Source organism: Engystomops pustulosus, chromosome 5, assembly GCF_040894005.1.
Source record: "Engystomops pustulosus chromosome 5, aEngPut4.maternal, whole genome shotgun sequence".
Lineage (NCBI taxonomy): Eukaryota > Metazoa > Chordata > Amphibia > Anura > Leptodactylidae > Engystomops > Engystomops pustulosus.
In genome coordinates this window covers 203,594,710-203,613,577 of record NC_092415.1, presented here as the reverse complement: position 1 = coordinate 203,613,577, position 18,868 = coordinate 203,594,710, and the positions used below count along the sequence as shown (strand labels likewise).

The 18,868-nt window shown below is 40.3% G+C and overlaps 1 protein-coding gene across 4 annotated transcripts in view; it reads left to right on the top strand.

Moving 5' to 3' along the window:
* Nucleotides 1–16,723, top strand: part of ETV1 (ETS variant transcription factor 1) — a 53,550-nt gene extending 36,827 nt beyond the window's left edge. For all 4 annotated transcript variants that reach the window (XM_072154385.1, XM_072154386.1, XM_072154387.1 and 1 more), the window contains 5 exons: nucleotides 8,143–8,211; nucleotides 8,319–8,387; nucleotides 10,789–10,958; nucleotides 12,109–12,210; nucleotides 13,528–16,723. In XM_072154385.1, coding sequence (XP_072010486.1) covers nucleotides 8,143–8,211; nucleotides 8,319–8,387; nucleotides 10,789–10,958; nucleotides 12,109–12,210; nucleotides 13,528–13,749 — 632 coding nt within the window. In that variant the 3' untranslated portion in view covers nucleotides 13,750–16,723. The remainder of the gene's footprint in view (nucleotides 1–8,142; nucleotides 8,212–8,318; nucleotides 8,388–10,788; nucleotides 10,959–12,108; nucleotides 12,211–13,527) is intronic.
* The last annotated feature ends 2,145 nt before the right edge of the window (nucleotides 16,724–18,868 follow it).

Below are 18,868 nucleotides of genomic sequence, written 5' to 3'. Positions count from 1 at the left end.
GTTGTCATATCCTTGAAAACTTTTGGGTCACTTACAGTATCAGAGCAATGGGACAGTATGAAAGTTTATTTCAGGGGCTGAGATAAGCAAAGAGTGTCCGTGCCCTGTTCCCTTGTCACCACAGTTTTCGACTCCCGATAGGGCTGGATGGGCCAAAACTGTTGAGGGTCTCACTTGAGCCTGGTCACCCCACCTATTCTAAGTCACTGTGGCCCAACAGTTTTGTCCCAGCCAGTGGTGCCGGAGAGCAGAGGACTGGAATTGGAGGGTAATAACTTTATTTTTTTGCCTATCCCTGCCCCCTTGGGATTCCTAAAAAAAAACATTTAATAGAATATTGAGATCTTGGTACGAAAGAAAGGCAAACAGGAAACGTTGGATGTAGACCTTGACCGAAAAATGAATGATGTTGCCTACATGATGTGACTTCCCATTCTTCAGTTTTTCTCCCCAAAACAGTGGCACACTTGTCCACATTGTGTGTGATATTTCATCCAAGTGATCTTATTTCCTTCAATATTGTTGAGGTGCCTACCTCTAGATCAATGTTAGATGGAAGAGAAGAGGGTAACGAGGCCTGACCATACTCAAGCCAAACTATAATAATCAAAATCTCGATTTTTTTAAAATTTATTTTAGTTATAATGGGTGCCCCATTTTCAAGACCAAATATAAAAGGGGAAGTACAATTAACAAAAAAAAAGGGAAAAAAATACACAAAAATCAAAAATAATATAAAAAATACTTTCTCGGCAGCTCTAGCTTTCAGCAGGGATAAACACGTATCACTGAGATCGAGACTTACAGTAAGTGCTACTGTCTGGTTATTTGATTTGAGAATTGCGCAGTCTGGATTTACTCTTTATGCATTAGGAGAGAGGTCACGGGGACGCAGGCTGCATTTTAAACCCGTAATGGAAGTTCTGGAGATGGTCTTAAACCAATCACGTAGGTTTTAGCCATGACTGATGGATCTCCAGAGGGGGGGGGGGCTGCCTTTTGTAAGCGCCGTCTTACATGAATGGCCTTTGTATAGCTCAGAGCTCCATTCATAAAGTCAACGAGGAGGTTGGAAAAAAAATAAAAAATTCTCTGAGCAGTTCAATAATCTCGAGCTTGAAGGTTTAAAGTTCCATCAGCTGTTCCCCTTGCCAGATAACTTCCAGCAATGATTAATGCTCTCTGGCCGTGCCACTATGTTATATGACTCTATTTTATGGGCTCCGTGTGTACCGGATATGCACAGATGTAGAAAACGTGTTCTCAACTGTGAAATATTAAGAAAAAAAAACTCTGTTGTGAATTCCATTAAAAAAAAAAATCCTTTCGGGAAGCTGAGCCAATGCTGAGTGTAAATTTATTACAGCATTTTCATCTGAAACGTCCGTACACTTTCTGTAGAAAGTAGCTCATTCTAAATTCTTCTTTCATGGATAATTCGGATTCTGACGAGACAACATTTTTTAAAAATGCATCCGATATTTGCTGCAATTTTCTAAGCTCTAAGTTTTAATAGGTTAACCTTAATTTTTGTGAAATTCTGCCCAGGGGGTAGGGGGGTCTTCATAGGGTTTTTCTTCTGCTGACACTGTGTACAGGGGCAAAACTACAGTGGTAGTAGCCATAGCGGCTGCTATGGGGCCCACAATGTCAGGGGGCCCCAGAATCGAGGTTATTGGGTGTTTATATGCTGTATGTCTGTATATGGTATTGTATGTATGTGTGTATTGTATATATTGTTGTATGTATATATGGTGTATAAATACTGTGTGTGATTGTTACTCACATGACTCAGTATATGTATATTTTTAAGGGGGAAGGGGGGCCCCATTCAGAAGTCTGATATGGGGCCCGGCCTCTTCTAGTTACGCCCCTGACTGTGTATGAGCATGTTATTGGTGGAAGGCTAACACAGAGGTCCCTGTGTAGAAAAATGGTCCAACCGTTCTTTATACTTAGAGATAGACTCTAGATCATCATCCTTTAGAGAAGTTGGACCCCCCACTTTATGCACATATCCTGTAAATTTTCTACCTAAATGGGGGACCTAAGTTGCACCTGCACTCAAAAAGTTTCCTAGCCCATAGACAATATAGACAATGGGGGGCATTTATCAAAAAACTATGTTTCGCATTGATATTCCCTTGTGGCGGAAAATGTGTGTCCACCATTAGACTATGTACCTACCTACATCAGGTCCTTGTGGATCTCAGATAACTGCCATAAAAGGTGATAAATCGGTGAAGGCCATCAGGCCCCTTGCCCTAACTACCTTCCTTCAAAAAAGAAAAAAAAAACACAACATTTTCCAAAAATTAGGTAAAAAAGACCCATCCAACCCAAGATCGGCACCTCGTTTTAATGCAGTAAGAGGATGACCAATCCCTCCACCCCCCATGTTTCCCGTTGATAAGACCGCTCTTGGTTAAAGAGGTCATGCTGAGTTAGAAATAAATGAATTCATTTAAAAAAAAATGGTGGCATTTAAATTTGGCTCCGTTTTTGGAAAAAAAACGGTTATTTTTTCACCCTCCACTAATTTTGCACAACCCCTTCAAATAAAACTTTATAGGGTGTTAGATTTTTTTTTTTTTAAATCTACTTTTCCTTCTGCCTCCTCGACTTTAAGATTTTTTTTCCATGCATGGCCGCTATATATCAGCTCTCCGTATAAAGCCGTTTTTTTTTTTTTTTTTTTTAACATGGAATGCTCTCGGAGAAAAAGTCGGAATAATTTGACCTCGACGCTTGTTTTTATTTTTGTACTTGCTTTCATTTTCCCTTAATTAGTTTCTTGGCAGTCTCTTCCAGCTCCGCTCTTTCATTCTCAAGTAGCTCATAATAATTGTTTTTATTCAATATCTTTGAAAGCGATGCAAACACAACCCCAGCAAAGTTTAATTGTATTGTGTTTTTTTTATTTTTTTTTATTTTTTCTTCCTTTTCTTGGTAATAGTTTTTTTTTTTTTTTTTTTTTTTAACATTTTTTGCTATTTCACTTTAAATGTTTCAATCTTTCACTTGATATACAGGCAGTCCCCGGATAGGTTCTGTAGGTTTGTTCATAAGTTGAATTTGTATGTAAGTCGGAACTGTAAATTTTATAATTGTAACCCCAATCGGAAATTTTTTGGACTCTTCTGGATTTTAAAAATGTTGGGTTGTCATAAAAACCAGAATTAATAATAAAGCATCATTGCAGACACATGTGATAACTGTTACAGTTGATCATTGAAGTCTAAGGCTAAAGAATAGTAAATTACCAACATCCAGAGGTCCGTTTGTAACTAGGGGTCGTCTGTAAGTCGGATGTTCTTCGGTAGGGGACCCCCTGTATTTCCCAATACATTTTTTTATTAAACTAAATTTTTATCATTTTTTTAAAAAAATGTATTTGTTTTTAACTTGTTTCTTTAAAAAGATACAAAACAGATGTAGAAAATAATAAAAAAAATAACCAAAAATAAAAATGTGTAAAAATGTGCAATGAGCAAAAAAACGATTTTCAAAAGTTATTTATTTTGATCATTTACAAAAAAAATGAAAATTTATTTATTTTTATTTTAGAGTTTTTTAAAAAAAAAAAACTCTAAAATTTTATTTTATTTAAATTTAATTTCTTTTTGCTGTCAAGTTTTCACCGGTTTATTTTACATAAAGTCTAAAGAAATCAAATTCTACCCTAAAATGTGATTTCACGTTAATCCGTGCCCCACCCCAAACCCTTCCCCAATCGGATAAAGAATTGGAACCAGGATAGTCTGTGGGAATTGCATTTACTTTGCCTTAGTCCTGTCTTAATCACAGAGCGAGATACAATTAGTCTTCAGCGTTCTCTAATTGTTTGCTTTGAAGTCACCCTGTGTAACCGGTGCAAATAGTTTCTGTGTTTTGTATCAACATTTGGAAGAGTTTGAAACTGTAAATGCTAAATTCTCATTGATGTGACTGGTTATTAGATAAGGTAGAAATGGAAGCAGCCGGCAATTTAATTAGCCACTATTTTTCTGAGCAAGTCATTACTTTGATGAACCTCAGAGCAATGTTTATGGCTCCTAATTAACCATGTTAGTCATTTGATTGAATAATCACTTTAGAAATGTTTCTGCAATTTGATTAGGTCCTGACCCGCTCTCGGAGTCGTAAATTAACGGTTAGACCTTTCGAGAGTCTGCAGAAGGATTCTAAGGAATTTAATTTTTAAAGCTGGTGAATTCTCCGGAATCTTAAAAACCTGTTACCATTCCCCCTATCAGACCATTGAGGAGTCTCATGTATCATCTTAAAACAAAATCTACCGGTCCATATATTATGTGACCTGCCCACTGTACGCTATTCGCTTGAGCCCCCATTTGGGACTCCTGTTAAATCTCAAAATCCCAAAATTTCTCAATGGGGGTCATTTACTAAGGGCCCGATTCGTGTTTTTCCGACGGGTTATCCGAATATTTCCGATTTGCGTCGTTTTTCCCTGAATTGCCCCAGGATTTTGGCACACGCGATCGGATTGTAGCGCATCGGCGCCGGTGTGCACACGGCGGAAATCAAGGGGGCGTGGCCGTAAAAAAAAGCCGATGGATTCGGAAAAACCGCCGCATTTAAAAAATTCGCGTCCAGCCGCTGCACCCAGCGGAGGACGGTGAACTTCAGTGCAATCCGACGAACTTCAGCGCAGCAGCGACACCTAGTGGACATCGGAGGAACTGCCTTAGCGAATCCCGGCCGGACCCAAATCCTCCGCAGAGAACGCGCCGCTGGATCGCGAATGGACCGGGTAAGTAAATCTACCCCAATGTGTCAATTTATTACATGGACTCCCCATTGATTTTGACCCTTTTAGCTTGATCCCCACATTTAGGGCTCTATTAATTAGCTGAAAATAGCCGTACATGTCAATGCATTATAGAGACTGCCCATTGAGTCCTCCATTTAAACCTCTCAGAACCTAAAAGAGGAAAAAACAATAGACTTAAAGGGAACCTGTCACCCGGAATGTCACCTTTAGCTGGTGACAGGTTCCAATAGCCTCTGCTATGCTGATTTAAAAAAAAAGCCTTAGTCAGCATTCTGAATCATTTCAGTACTTTATAAAACTTTATTTCATATTACCTGGCTCCCTGGATGTAGGAGGGAAGCTGCAGCAGCCTGTTTGCCTGTGTCTTATTCTCCTCATACATTATTCCTCTTTTCTACACCAACCCCCTCCCTCCTCTGCCTGCTCAATGCACATGACCCTAAGAGGGGAGGGGGGTGGGAGCTGGATGAGTGTGAGACTGAAACATAGGCTCCTCCCTCCTTCCCGGGACTCTCCAAATGCTGCCGGCAGGGAGCCAGGTAATGTGAAATAAAGTTTTATAAAGTATTAAAATGGTTCACAATGCCGAGCATTTTTTAAATCGGCAAAGTACAGGCTATTCGATCCTAATTTTTCTATTACCACCATTTCTACGTAGTCATCGCCAAAAATGTTGACCGCCCATTATGCTTATTAGGCACTTTGGGGTCATGTGGGCAGTGCTAGGATTTCTGCTTTAACTTAGGACTGCCGATTCGACAGAGAATCTAATTAGCCAAAATCAATGTCACACATTACCTGGGAGTGACTACATTGTAATTAGTAGAGTGGCACCTGCTAAAGGAAACACAATGACTAAGGTGATGAAATGTCCTCTTTAAGTTTGTTACAACCACCAAGGTATCTGAGACGTTGGCTATTTCCCAGCTTTATAAGGCTGTTATTGTTAGAACGCTGGCTCAGTATTTACCTCGTGTAAACACGGTAATCTTCTGTAAGAACATCATATCCTCTGCTCAAGTCCAAATTTGCTCTACAAAAGTTTGGAGAAGGTTGCGGAAGAACAAAAGCGTGTTTGTGCCGGTGTCTCGGGGAAGAGGAGTAGACGTTCCTTATCCGTACCATAATCTTTGTTGAGGCCATCCTCAATGTCGACTAGGGAGCATACAGCCTAGGTGTTTCATCATCGCTGTGAGCTTCTAGGACCTAAAAAGACCTAGTGACCAGAATTAAAAAAAACAAATAGCAATTTAATGACCGTAATGAAGCTGTAAATAAACCCTATGGACTGTGGGGGGGTTCTTGGGCTCTCCGAGATGGATGTGTATTGTGAACCTTCTAGATAAAGATCTTAGTAGCCTCCTCATTGGGTTGTTTTCTAGTGGACTATATTTGTGTTAGAGCATTGGCCCACCTCTGGTCCTCTAGTGGGCCAATCCATCTTTTTGCTGCCCCCCCCCCCCCCGATGCCTTCTATTTCCATGCTTTTTGGGTCTTCCAGTGTTTCCTTTTAATAGCGACCCATCATTGCTATAGGAATTTATGCAGATCCTGGTGGAGAGGATTCAGGGAGCATTGGCATGAGTTGAATAAATTGAGTAGCATTAATTTTCTCTTGTAGCACTTTAAATTGGCAAAAAAAAACTTGTAAAAATTTCGCTTTTTAAGATGTTCGGAGAACCACTTCAAAGATTTAAGGCACCATTATTGCTCAGATCCTACTTTGTCCTTTAAGAGGTATTCCCCAATGTATGCCTTCTATGGAAGCTATCTTCTTATGTTTAGGCATAAAGGATCATACTCTCATTGTATAAAAAAAAAACTTTTTGTAAAATTAAAAACTTTTTAATTGTATGTCAAGATGTTTCTCAGTTTAAAAGCTTAATGTAACAATAGACTGTTAAGGTCTTGTCCTTTTATACAAAAATAGATCAAGAAAACAGACGTTTTTTGTGGTACCAGGCAGTCCCTGACTTAAAGGACATTTACTGCCAGGATGAAGGATTGTAAACCAAGCTCACTGACATACTAGTGTGCGCCCCCTCTGGCAGGATCTGCTCTTCTTTGAGCTTCTTATGTCCTGTTTTTTTTTTAAAGGGCTTTTAAAATTATGTAAATGAACCCGAGGGGCTCCGGGCTCAGGTGTTATGGAGCATGGAGCCCCTCAGGCTCATTTGCATAATTTTTACAGCCTTTTTTTTAAAAAAAAACAAGGGTATAAGAAACTTAAAGAAGAGCTGATCCTGCCAGAGGGGGCACACACCATTATGTCAGTGTGCTTGGTGATCAATCCTTCATCCTGGTGGTAGATGTCCTTTACGGAAGCCCGACTTGCAAACGACCCCTAGTTAGATACAGACCTCTCTGCCCTCTGTGACCTCTGGGGAAGATCTATGGATACTTTACCTTAGTCCCAGGCTGTGATTGTCAAACTCCAATTGTCACTGGGATGAAAACATTTTTTGTATAGAACTACAATTATAAATTATACCAGTTCTGACTTACATACAAATTCAACTTAACATTACTTAATTTAACTTAAAAATATATCCATATTCAAAATATGCAAAAGTGGGACCTAAAAATTGAACAAAAATATTCCTCCTATTATGTCACTTTTAATTTATGATTTAATAAGATGAACATTTTGACACCGCGGTTGGCATAAAGTTTTACTGCAAAAAAATAAAAAAAAATAGCTTAATTAATTAATTAAAGAAAAAGCTATAAAAATGATATAATAATTTACTGAAGTTTTGTATAATAAAATACGGTATACTAATTAATTCTAATTAAAAAAAAACTAAAGTTTCATTGTAAAAAGAATATATAAAAAAAATAAAAAGTTTCAATTAAAAAAAAAAAAATAAAAAAAAATAAACGTCATTGTTATTACACCGCACTTCAACGTTGCTTTAGATTGTGGCGATCACAAAATCCTTGTACATTCTTCAGATAATGTAATTAATCAGAATAGATCAGGCAAATGTGAATCGTGCTCGTTTAAAGGAGAAGGGGTTGGGGGGTTGGGGGGGGTTGACGAAGTGCTATTTAAAGTAAAGTGTGATTGCCAAAGGAGCTGACCTTTTGCAAGGTTGATTATGCCGAAAGTTTGAGATCAAGTGACTGTGTTAGATAAAATCAATGTTCTTCATATTCTCGTTTCATTTTGCCGTGCCACGTGCGCGTGTCTGGGAGAAGGCTAACCATGTGTTGACAGGTTTCCTCTCGTTGCGGCGCGTGTCCCTTTCTGTTACTCTTCTGTCTGCGCGCTGTCTCATTGATAACCCGCGCGCTTTCGATTCCAGACACTTCTTTGATTAGCATTGTCTTGTTTTCCCTTGCAGAAGTGCCTAGCTGCCATTCCATTTACATGAGGCAAGAAGCTTTCCTGGCACATCCCAACGGGACAGAAGGTATTTCATTCTTCAGCTGTTTTTATTTATACTTCGCGCCGTGACAACCACGTATCGCTTTCATCTCACGATTGACCTTTTCTAATCAGGTTTTTTTTTTTTTTAAGGTTGTATGTTCGAGAAGGGTCCTCGACAGTTCTTTGATGATACGTGTGTGGTCCCAGAGAAATTTGATGGTATGTGTTAAGAATATATTTACCGTATAAGCCGACCCGAGTATAAGCCGGGACCTCTAATTTCAACACAAAAAACTGGAAAAACCTATTAACTTGAGTATAAGCCGAGGGTGGGAAATGCATTGGTCACAGCCTCCCAGTATATAGCCAGCCAGCCCCTGTAGTATATAGCCTTCCCAGCCCCCTGCCGGCCCGGCCGGCGCACGACTGTAATGTCGCGGACCCGCTGCAAACATGGAGATGGAAGCGGAATGGTGAGTATTCAGGTTTTTTTTAATATAAAGCCGAGTATATACGAGTATATACGAGATATTCGAGTATATACATATATTTTTTTTTTTTTTTTTTTTTCCAAAATTGTAGTGTAACTGCCACATCACGCCCCAATAAACTGTATGGACACAAATGATTCTAACATGTGTAGTGGAAGTCTGCATTAATAAAAGACTACTACTCTGGCTGTTCCTCATGGGTGGGACCAAAGAGTGCGCTGTAAGATAGTGACAGAACATTTAGTAACCATAGTATGGTGGTAAAGCCTTAGAGGGGTTTTCCCAAGTTTGATATCCCTATACAATCTGGTTGGTAGGGTTTTGGGCCTTGTGATGCCTACTGACCACAAGGATAGGGTCCCTGGCAGGTTGAGAATGTGTCCTGCCACTCTATCCTCCAGAGATAGCCAGGCACAGTGTTTGGTTATCTGGGCAGGGCATTAAATGGAACAGCTGGCAATAAAGTCTCAGTGGTCAGAACCCCACCAATCAGATTTTTATCCCCTATCCCAGTGATGGCTAACCTATGGCACTGGTGCCAGAGGTGGCACTCGGAGCCCTTTCTGTGGGCACTCAGGCCATCACCAGAGATGACTCCAGGTATCTTCCTGCAGTCCCAGACAGTTCAGGACTTGCTGTGCACAGAGCTATTTTAAAGTTACAGCTCTACCTGGGACTATTTTCTGCTCTATTGGTGTCCCCCGGGGCTGGTATCAATGAAAACTGTTACAGAGAAGGGAGTATAAATCACAAATTAAATTTCTGTGTTGGCACTTTGCGAAAAATAAGTGGGTCTTTGTTGAAGTTTGGGCACTCGGTCTCTACAAGGTTCGCCATCACTGCCCTATCCCCATGGTTAAACGTTGGTCCTGCCAAAAGTAAGGGACAGCCACAAAGTTCACCCTGTTTTTGGCCTGTTTCAGACCAGTGGAGATGGGAAAGGTGAGTGCTCCTCAACCCACCCTTGTCCATAGTAATCTGATTGGTTTTGCTTCAAATCGGAACAGGAATAGGACCTACCCCAACGCTTGGTCACGGAGCGATGAGGTACATTGTGCTCACCACTCTAGGACCTTGCAAAATAGACCTCAATGTTGGCCGTAAGCTACCATTTTAGCGGTTAGCTTCCGGTTGGCATTTACGGTCATGAGCATGAGGCTGTAGCCAGTTAAAGGTTTTGTACAGATGACTCTATGTCTTGGGATGTCCAACATAATTAATCCCATTCCCATGCGAGCATTCAGTCTGCAAAATCAGGACCGTATGACTGCCATCTTTCCTAGACTGAGCACCGTCCCATGACCCGGACTCTTGACATCATGGTAGTACTTCTGAGCTGTAATCACGATTTTAGTACAAGACGGTAGTCATCAAAGATGGGAGTCTAGGTCCCCGCACTGTGTTCATGCCAGGAAATACGGCCGTCATTTGATATCTTTACAAACTGCCAACGTGAAGCCGCATGAACATTAAAGGTGTATGGTCACCCGTAGTCTCTGAACCAAGGACTTCTCTTTTAAGCGGAATTTGCTAATTCCACATGGGTGCCACCTTACCCTGCTCCGTGAGCAAAATCCTGGCATTATCACGAGCAGATTCCTATTTGCCCAAATCTGGTCTGCAGTTTACCTGATGAAGGAGGCCAGGGATGTAACTCCGTGCCCTGTCACTGCCTGACGAATGTGGTTTTGCATATTTATCATACAAATCATGGATAAGCAAAGAAAACATTCTGGGCTTTGGTGTCCTGAGCGTATATCATGTATATTATTATAGTCAACAACATCTGCAATACGACATTGCTGCCTCTGCCACACCCAGGACGGCAGCCAAAAGACGGCTGTGTTCCAGGTGGACGGACTATCCATTCTGTGAATGGACTGGCTAGATTGTATAACACTTTCCGAATTCAGAAATTTCTAGGGAATCGCTGTGTAACTAGAGGTCTGTGTGAAATGGCAACAAACTAAAAGAGCTAGGAACCTGAATTCTGCAGTTTATATCCAGACGCACTGCCCCTTTAAGAAGGTGCACTGTCCCTTTAAGAAGGTGCACTGTCTCTTCAAGAAGGTGTGCTGTCCCTTTAGTGTGTAAATGATACTTATCTTTATTATATTCTCATTGTGCAGGTGATATTAAACAGGAGCCTGGACTCTACCGTGAGGGGCCCACCTATCAGAGAAGAGGATCCCTCCAGCTATGGCAGTTTTTAGTTGCATTACTGGATGATCCGGCCAATTCTCATTTTATTGCCTGGACAGGCCGAGGCATGGAGTTCAAGCTCATTGAACCAGAAGAGGTAAGTGGTTATATCGAGAACATCGATGTGTTTGGTTGATATGTGTAACCAGCATCGCCATCACACTATTCAAGGATCCCAGATTTAAATGATACGACTAACAAATTACGGGTCTTATTTTGCTTTAAGAATTTACACTTGCTAAAATTTTACCTCCTTCTGACGGAGAGTCAAGTGAAATATCTTGTTCAGGATGAAAAAGTTACCTTTAGGTAGCATTGGTTAGACATAAGTAGCTTCCTAATTAGCCAGGAAGTAGTACATATGTAACCATCAGGAACAGAAAATCACCTTTAACTAGCCAACAATTGGTTATACATATGTAGCTTCCTAATTGGCCAGGGAGTAATACATATATAACCCACAGGAAGAGGAAGTTACCTTTAACTAGCCAACCATTGGTTAGACATATGTAGCTTCCTAATTAGACAGGAAGTAGTTCATATGTAACCCACAGGAAGAGGAAGTTACCTTTAACTAGCCAACCACTGGTTAGACATGTGCAGCTTTCTAATTAGAGAGGAGGTAGTACATATGTAACCATCAGGAAGAGAAAATCACCTTTAACTAGCCAACCATTGGTTAGACATATGTAGCTTCCTAATTAGCCAGGACGTAATACATATGTAACCCACAGGAAGAGGAAGTTACCTTTAACTAGCCATTGGTTAGACATATGTAGCTTCCTAATTAGCCAGGACGTAATACATATGTAACCCACAGGAAGAGGAAGTTACCTTTAACTAGCCATTGGTTAGACATATGTAGCTTCCTAATTAGACAGGAAGTAGTACATATGTAACCCACAGGAAGAGGAAGTTACCTTTAAGTAGCCAACCATTGGTTAGACATATGTAGCTTTCTAATTAGACAGGAAGTAGTACATATGTAACCCACAGGAAGAGGAAGTTACCTTTGATCAGCCATCTATTGGTTACTTATTTACTACTTATTGTAAATAAGTGGAGCAGTGGAGTGGAGTGGATCTGAGCTTAATGTCCCAATTAATTACAAGACCTTACACATCCGGATTGTTCAATCCTCTACATTCCATAGGTAAAATAGTTTAGAATTGCAAAAAGTGACGTGTAAACAAAAGGATTCTAATTCCATGGTTTGTGTGTTTTTGTTTTTTTTTTTGTCATGACAGGTAGCACGGCGATGGGGTATCCAAAAGAACCGACCCGCCATGAACTATGACAAGCTCAGTCGCTCACTGCGCTACTATTATGAGAAGGGAATTATGCAAAAGGTGGGATGTCATATTCATGTTTTACTATACAAAACTTAATCAGGTACCAGACAACTGCCCAAACACAACAGCATGTAGGCTTCTGGATTTGGTGGAGACCTGGCTAGGTATTCTCGCATACTGTTGGCTCAAATTAATTGTAGATGTTGTCCAATCTCCTGCCCCATACCATAAGGGTTATTATGCATTATTAACCTTATGTCCGTAGATACCAGAGGATATGAAGGGCAACTGTCACCATTTTTCACAAATACAGTTAGTGACAGGTTAACTTCAAGCTCTATTAACTAAATTCCACCCTTCTTTTAGATACAAATTGATTCACATCCCCATAAAATCAACTTTGTTATCTTACCTGGCTTCAGGGGGCATCTCCCTGATCACATGAAATGAATGGTGAGGAGGCATACAGCATGGGAAGGAGTAGATGGGAGGGGCCTGGCCAAGCATGCCCGGTAAGATAACAAAGTTGATTTTATAGGGATGTGAATCAATTTTCTCAACGTTCCAGCAAGGCACCATGTAAAACATTTGACACTGATTTTTCTACCTCTAATAGTAAGCAAACGGAGATGTATATGACTCTAGTTGAATATTGGCAGACAGTCCCTTGTTCCATACAGCAGCATGTCCTAGCAGTGAGACCTGTCAATCAGGAACAAGGAGGGAGGGCAGTACAAGTAAAATTTAAAATGCAGGACTCCATTAATATCATTGGACTCACATCAGGTGATCTGCATATAAGTTTACAAACTGTTTTGTAACATTGCAGCCAGGGAAAGGAACCATTTAGGGATAATTTCCAGTTTCCCTTTTAAGACGATCATCTTTTTGAGAAGCTCAAATTCTATCTCAAAGGACGATCCAATTTTAACCAAAAAATGCACCAAAATTGTGCCAAAATTGGAATATCACTCAGTCCGCCACATGCACTTTTGATAAAGCCTGATCCACTTTTCCTAATAAGCTGTTTTTAGTACTGGTCATCAAAGCCTCTACACGGTGTCTACATCATGTAGTAAATGTGGCACAATTCATATTAGACAGTTTTATGGTGCAAATTATACCACAATTTTGGCAAATTTTTAATATTCTCCAAAGCTTTAAAATTTGATAAAAATGTAACTCTAATTGTGACGGGTTCTCGGCTAATGAAGTATGGTTGCCATGGGTTGTTCTTCAAGCTGGTCGTCCATGTCACTTGATATCAATATGGTTTTGCTACATTTTTCCAAAAAAACTAAACTTTTTGTCATGGTTTTATGATCATTTATATGGATGATGATTCTAAATATAGTATTTCTCCATTTCCCCAAGGTCGCCGGAGAGAGATATGTGTACAAGTTCGTATGTGATCCAGAAGCCCTCTTCTCTATGGCCTTCCCAGACAATCAACGGCCGCTGTTGAAAACGGACATGGAGCGACACATTAACGAAGAGGATACAGTCCCACTGTCACATTTTGAGGAAAATATTCCCTACATGGCAGATGGAGGCTACTGTAACAGTCACCCATACAATGAAGGATATGTTTACTAACCTGGGAGGGGGCGGGGAAAAAAGACATTTCTATGACGACGATCATTTCAACTTTTCTTCGCAAGACCCAAGAAAAGCAAAATCCACCTTTTTTTATAAATATATAAATATATATATTTAGTAGATCATAAATGGGCTTTTCCTGTTGCATATCTCCTATGGTCTGCCATGGACAAAGCACTTTAATCGAGGGACGGGGATAAAACGATACTATGTATGTAACAGGACGATAACCGATGGATATATAATATTCATTATGCTCGGGAAGGGAAGCTCACGGTAATTCATTAATAAGTCACGACTGTGTTTCTTTTCTTCAGTTTTAAGATCTCATGGTATAGTGTACATTTTTTTTCTGGATACACAGAGTACAGGTAATTTTCGGGGTGTAAAAGGGTTTGTTAAAAATTTAAGCTTTTTTTCTTGGAATTTTTATTAGAACTTTTTGTACCTGAAACGGTGCAAGCATGAGCCAATTCCATTGACCGTTGACTCTTGTATATTTTTGGGTTTAAAGGGAACCTACCACCCCATATCTACCTATAAAGGTAGATCGGGTGGTAGGTACATCTGTAGGACGTGAGGATAGCCCATTATTGCCCCTGTATCTTTTGCTAACTTTTATTACTCAGATATGTAAATTTTCTTAAGCGGCTACTGAGGCATGGGGCTGAGGCTACACGGCGCAGCTACTCCACGCCCCAGTAGCCTCTTTGTTCCTACTTCCAAAAATCTTTGGCCCACAGCTCATCGTGGCTGAGTGCCCTCCTGCGAGAATCCTGCCGTCTGCGCATGCGCAGTGGCTTCGGCTTTGGGCATGCTGTTCTGCGCATGCACAGACGGCAGGATTCTCGCACAATGACAGTCAGCTACGAGGAGCTGCGCACCAAAGATTTTTGGTAGGAGGAACAGAGGCTACTGGGGCGTGGAGTAGCCCAGCCGTGTAGACTCAGCTCCAGCTACTATACGCCCCAGTAGCCGCTTTAGAAAATTTACATATCTGAGTAATAAAAGGTAGATATGGGGCGGTAGGTTCCCTTTAAGTTGCCTATTTTTGGACCTCCTTTGTGGAGCCTTTATTTACGAGTACATCTGATGAAGAGTGAAGATTTTCTTCAAGGTCTCACTAGGCCATGTACAATGTTATAGAGTAAACGTTTTATGCACGGGTTAGAGATATAGGCCAAGTTACCAAAGTGTCCAAATGTCCCATTCTGAGATTCCATCCTGTGTCATGTCTACGAATGGTTAGGATAGATTCTTTGCCAAATTGCCACCATTGATGTAAAGATGTTCCTAACATGGGCTTGGTGGTGATGGGCTTTGGCAATTCTGTACAAGTCAAAGAAATTTGTAGAGTTCACGATGCAGGTAGGTCACACAAAGTCACTTGGTACAATAGTCCTGAGGTCTTAGATTTTTTCTTGGTGACCAAGATGTTGATATTGGTGGCTCTTTGCACCCAATCAAGCAAGTCTTGTATCCCTAACTTGGTACAAGAGAGTTCAATTTATATCATGGATAGACCCAACCTTACCTCGTAAGTACTGAGGGTTTTGGTCTCCATTCCAAAATCGGTAAGGGTCTTCTTTGTTGCCATGTATAATCTCGACACCATCTTATACAGCAGATGGACCGGTTGAACACTCCATGAACCAAGACTACCCCTGCACCCTCTATAACTACACCCCTGCCTAAATTGAATTGATTGGAGTTGGAGCACCCAATAGTTACAAAACTAAGGAAATTGCTGCAGATATTTATCTTGTTTATCCAAAACTTATAAAACAGCTCAGTCTCTCCTCCTTTCTGATAGATCACACATGACAGAACCTTGAGAAGACCTAAAACATGTTTTTTTTTTAAATAAAAAAAGGTGCAAATTTTACAATTGTTTACATTTTTTTGTTTTACGTAACTTAAAAAAAGTCTGTTTTTATAAAGAAAATAATCACCCTATGAATTATTTTATTAATATACATTACCTGTACTCTGTGTAAGACACCGTTATGCTGTTTGGCTGCAAGAAGCATTCTTTGGACAAAAAAATTTAAAAAAAAATTGTCAAAAACAACAAAAAGTATGAAAAATAACCAATACACTAAATAGGTACTTTAGTAATTTTTAGACATGGTACCCCCCCCCCCCCATTAATATGCATTTATGCCTTTTACTGCTGTGTTCTGTTCATAACATGTATAAATACTAGAAGAAGTTGCTTCTGCTGCTGTATATTTTCTGTATCTTTGATGCTAGATTTACTCTTTACGGTAATTATAACGCATCGCTGTAACTACAGGTAGCATTTCAGGACAAAATAGATGACTCCAAATCATTTATTGCTTAGGACATAGCTTGTGCCGCAATGCAATCAGCTTTTGCGCATCAACATGGACTGGTAAGCATCTGCTTGCTGTCGGAGGAACTTTTTGTAACATGGGATCGGAGACTTGAATGGACTCTCGGGACTTGAGGAGGAAACCGATGGATCGACTGGTTCTACTGCCACTTACCTGGAGGATCTATGTAAATGAACAGAAATCAGATTGGGAGAAATTTCTATGGTTACATTTCTGACATTTTTTTTGTTTTTATTTTTAAGAAGACCTGTACAGAAAGAATATGTATTGAAAATTTATTGGAAACTTTATGGGTTTTGTGTGCGTGTGTGTTTCTTTCTTTTCATTTTTTTTTCCTTTTTTGTTTTCCTTTTTTTTTCTGGCTACAAAAAACTTCAAAAGTTTATGGTCCTTCTCACTCTCCACTGTTCTGATTTATTTTAACAATAATTTTTTTTTTTTTTACAAAAATATCTCCATTGTCACTGTGGAATGCAAGACTACAGACCGCGCAAAGGCTAATTCTGATGAATGTATTTGCGCTAATAAAAATTTTTAACCTGCACGTTGACCAATCCTATCGGGATGTGTGCAAAATTTACTAAAAACTTTGTCATTCAATTAAAAATACTGTATACAACATTTCTATGCAGTTCTAGATGATTTCTACTGGTGGGAGATATTAGACTCCATATTGGTGCCCCCTTAGCCACTAGATTGGTTTCATTTGTAGCTCTTCTGGAGCCTCCACACCGCTTCTCAAAATTAGGGTAGCCACTAGATTGGTTTCCTTTGTAGCTCTTCCGGAGCCTCCACACACCTTCTTAAAATTAGGGTAGCCACTAGATTGGTTTCATTTGTAGCTCTTCTGGAGCCTCCACACCGCATCTTAAAATTAGGGTAGCCACTAGATTGGTTTCATTTTTAACTCTTCTGGAGCCTCCACACACCTTCTTAAAATTAGGGTAGCCACTAGATTGGTCTCATTTGTAGCTCTTCTGGAGCCTCCATACCGCTTCTTAAAATTAGGGTAGCCACTAGATTGGTCTCATTTGCAGCTCTTCTGGAGCCTCCACACACCTTCTTAAAATTAGGGTAGCCACTAGATTGGTTTCCTTTGTAGCTCTTCCGGAGCCTCCACACACCTTCTTAAAATTAGGGTAGCCACTAGATTGGTTTCCTTTGTAGCTCTTCCGGAGCCTCCACACACCTTCTTAAAATTAGGGTAGCTACTAGATTGGTTTCCTTTGTAGCTCTTCCGGAGCCTCCACACACCTTCTTAAAATTAGGGTAGCCACTAGATTGGTTTCATTTGTAGCTCTTCTGGAGCCTCCACACACCTTCTTAAAATTAGGGTAGCCACTAGATTGGTTTCATTTGTAGCTCTTCTGGAGCCTCCACACCGCATCTTAAAATTAGGGTAGCCACTAGATTGGTTTCATTTTTAACTCTTCTGGAGCCTCCACACACCTTCTTAAAATTAGGGTAGCCCCTAGATTGGTCTCATTTGTAGCTCTTCTGGAGCCTCCATACCGCTTCTTAAAATTAGGGTAGCCACTAGATTGGTCTCATTTGCAGCTCTTCTGGAGCCTCCACACACCTTCTTAAAATTAGGGTAGCCACTAGATTGGTCTCATTTGTAGCTCTTCTGGAGCCTCCATACCGCTTCTTAAAATTAGGGTAGCCACTAGATTGGTCTCATTTGCAGCTCTTCTGGAGCCTCCACACACCTTCTTAAAATTAGGGTAGCCACTAGATTGGTTTCCTTTGTAGCTCTTCCGGAGCCTCCACACACCTTCTTAAAATTAGGGTAGCCACTAGATTGGTTTCCTTTGTAGCTCTTCCGGAGCCTCCACACACCTTCTTAAAATTAGGGTAGACATTGCCTAGTCTCAGAAGAGGTGCAAATAATTGTTGTGGTGATTTGGCCTCTACAATTGCCAAACATGTCCCAATATAGCATACTACATACCTACATCCCAAATGGGGCAAGGCCAAAACCAAAAATGTTCGTTGGCCGCTGTTCTTCCGAAGGCAATTATGGATGTTTTTTCATCTTATTTATGCATTCACAGGGTTTGGGGCTATTACTTCGATACTTTAGAGCCAATATATTATCACAAAGGGGGGTGTACCGTAGATCAGACCTAGTTGGAAGTCACCTTTTAAAACAAAGGCCATATTTACCCGACTAACAACTTTAAACCCTGACAATTGATAGTTAGGATTTAAACTTGAGAGGTTTGGAGGGTCCTATTGGTTGGGGGGAATCCTTAAGTTCCTCATCCATGTGAGAGACCACTCTAAAAAAAACTAAAAATTAATTATACTTGGAGGACCTGTATTGGGGCTCAGGAGTTTCACTTCAAGGAAAACAAAGCATTCAGGAGTCAATTGAACTGAACACTGACACTGTGCTGGATAGACATTTGGTTGTGTTTGGACGACCCAATAGTCAATCCTGTAAATTTGAGTAGAATCTGATGCAGAATGAAGTTTTTCTTGTTCGGCAATCTGAGTGGTGGCACTCATTTAAGAAAAGCTTTACAGTGTTGGATGCAAGATGTTGCAAGGTGTCCATATATCATTATTTTTAGATCCAGTCACAAATGGTTGGTGATAGTTTGGGTTAGCCCTGGGTGTGCGACTGTAGTACTGGCACAGAAATGGCAACATCTAATGGGAAAATGATGGTTTAACCTACAATTTGTCTCCATATAGAGATTGTTTGTTTACTTATTGTTGGACACCACTAGGGATGAGCGGACCTGGAGTGCAAT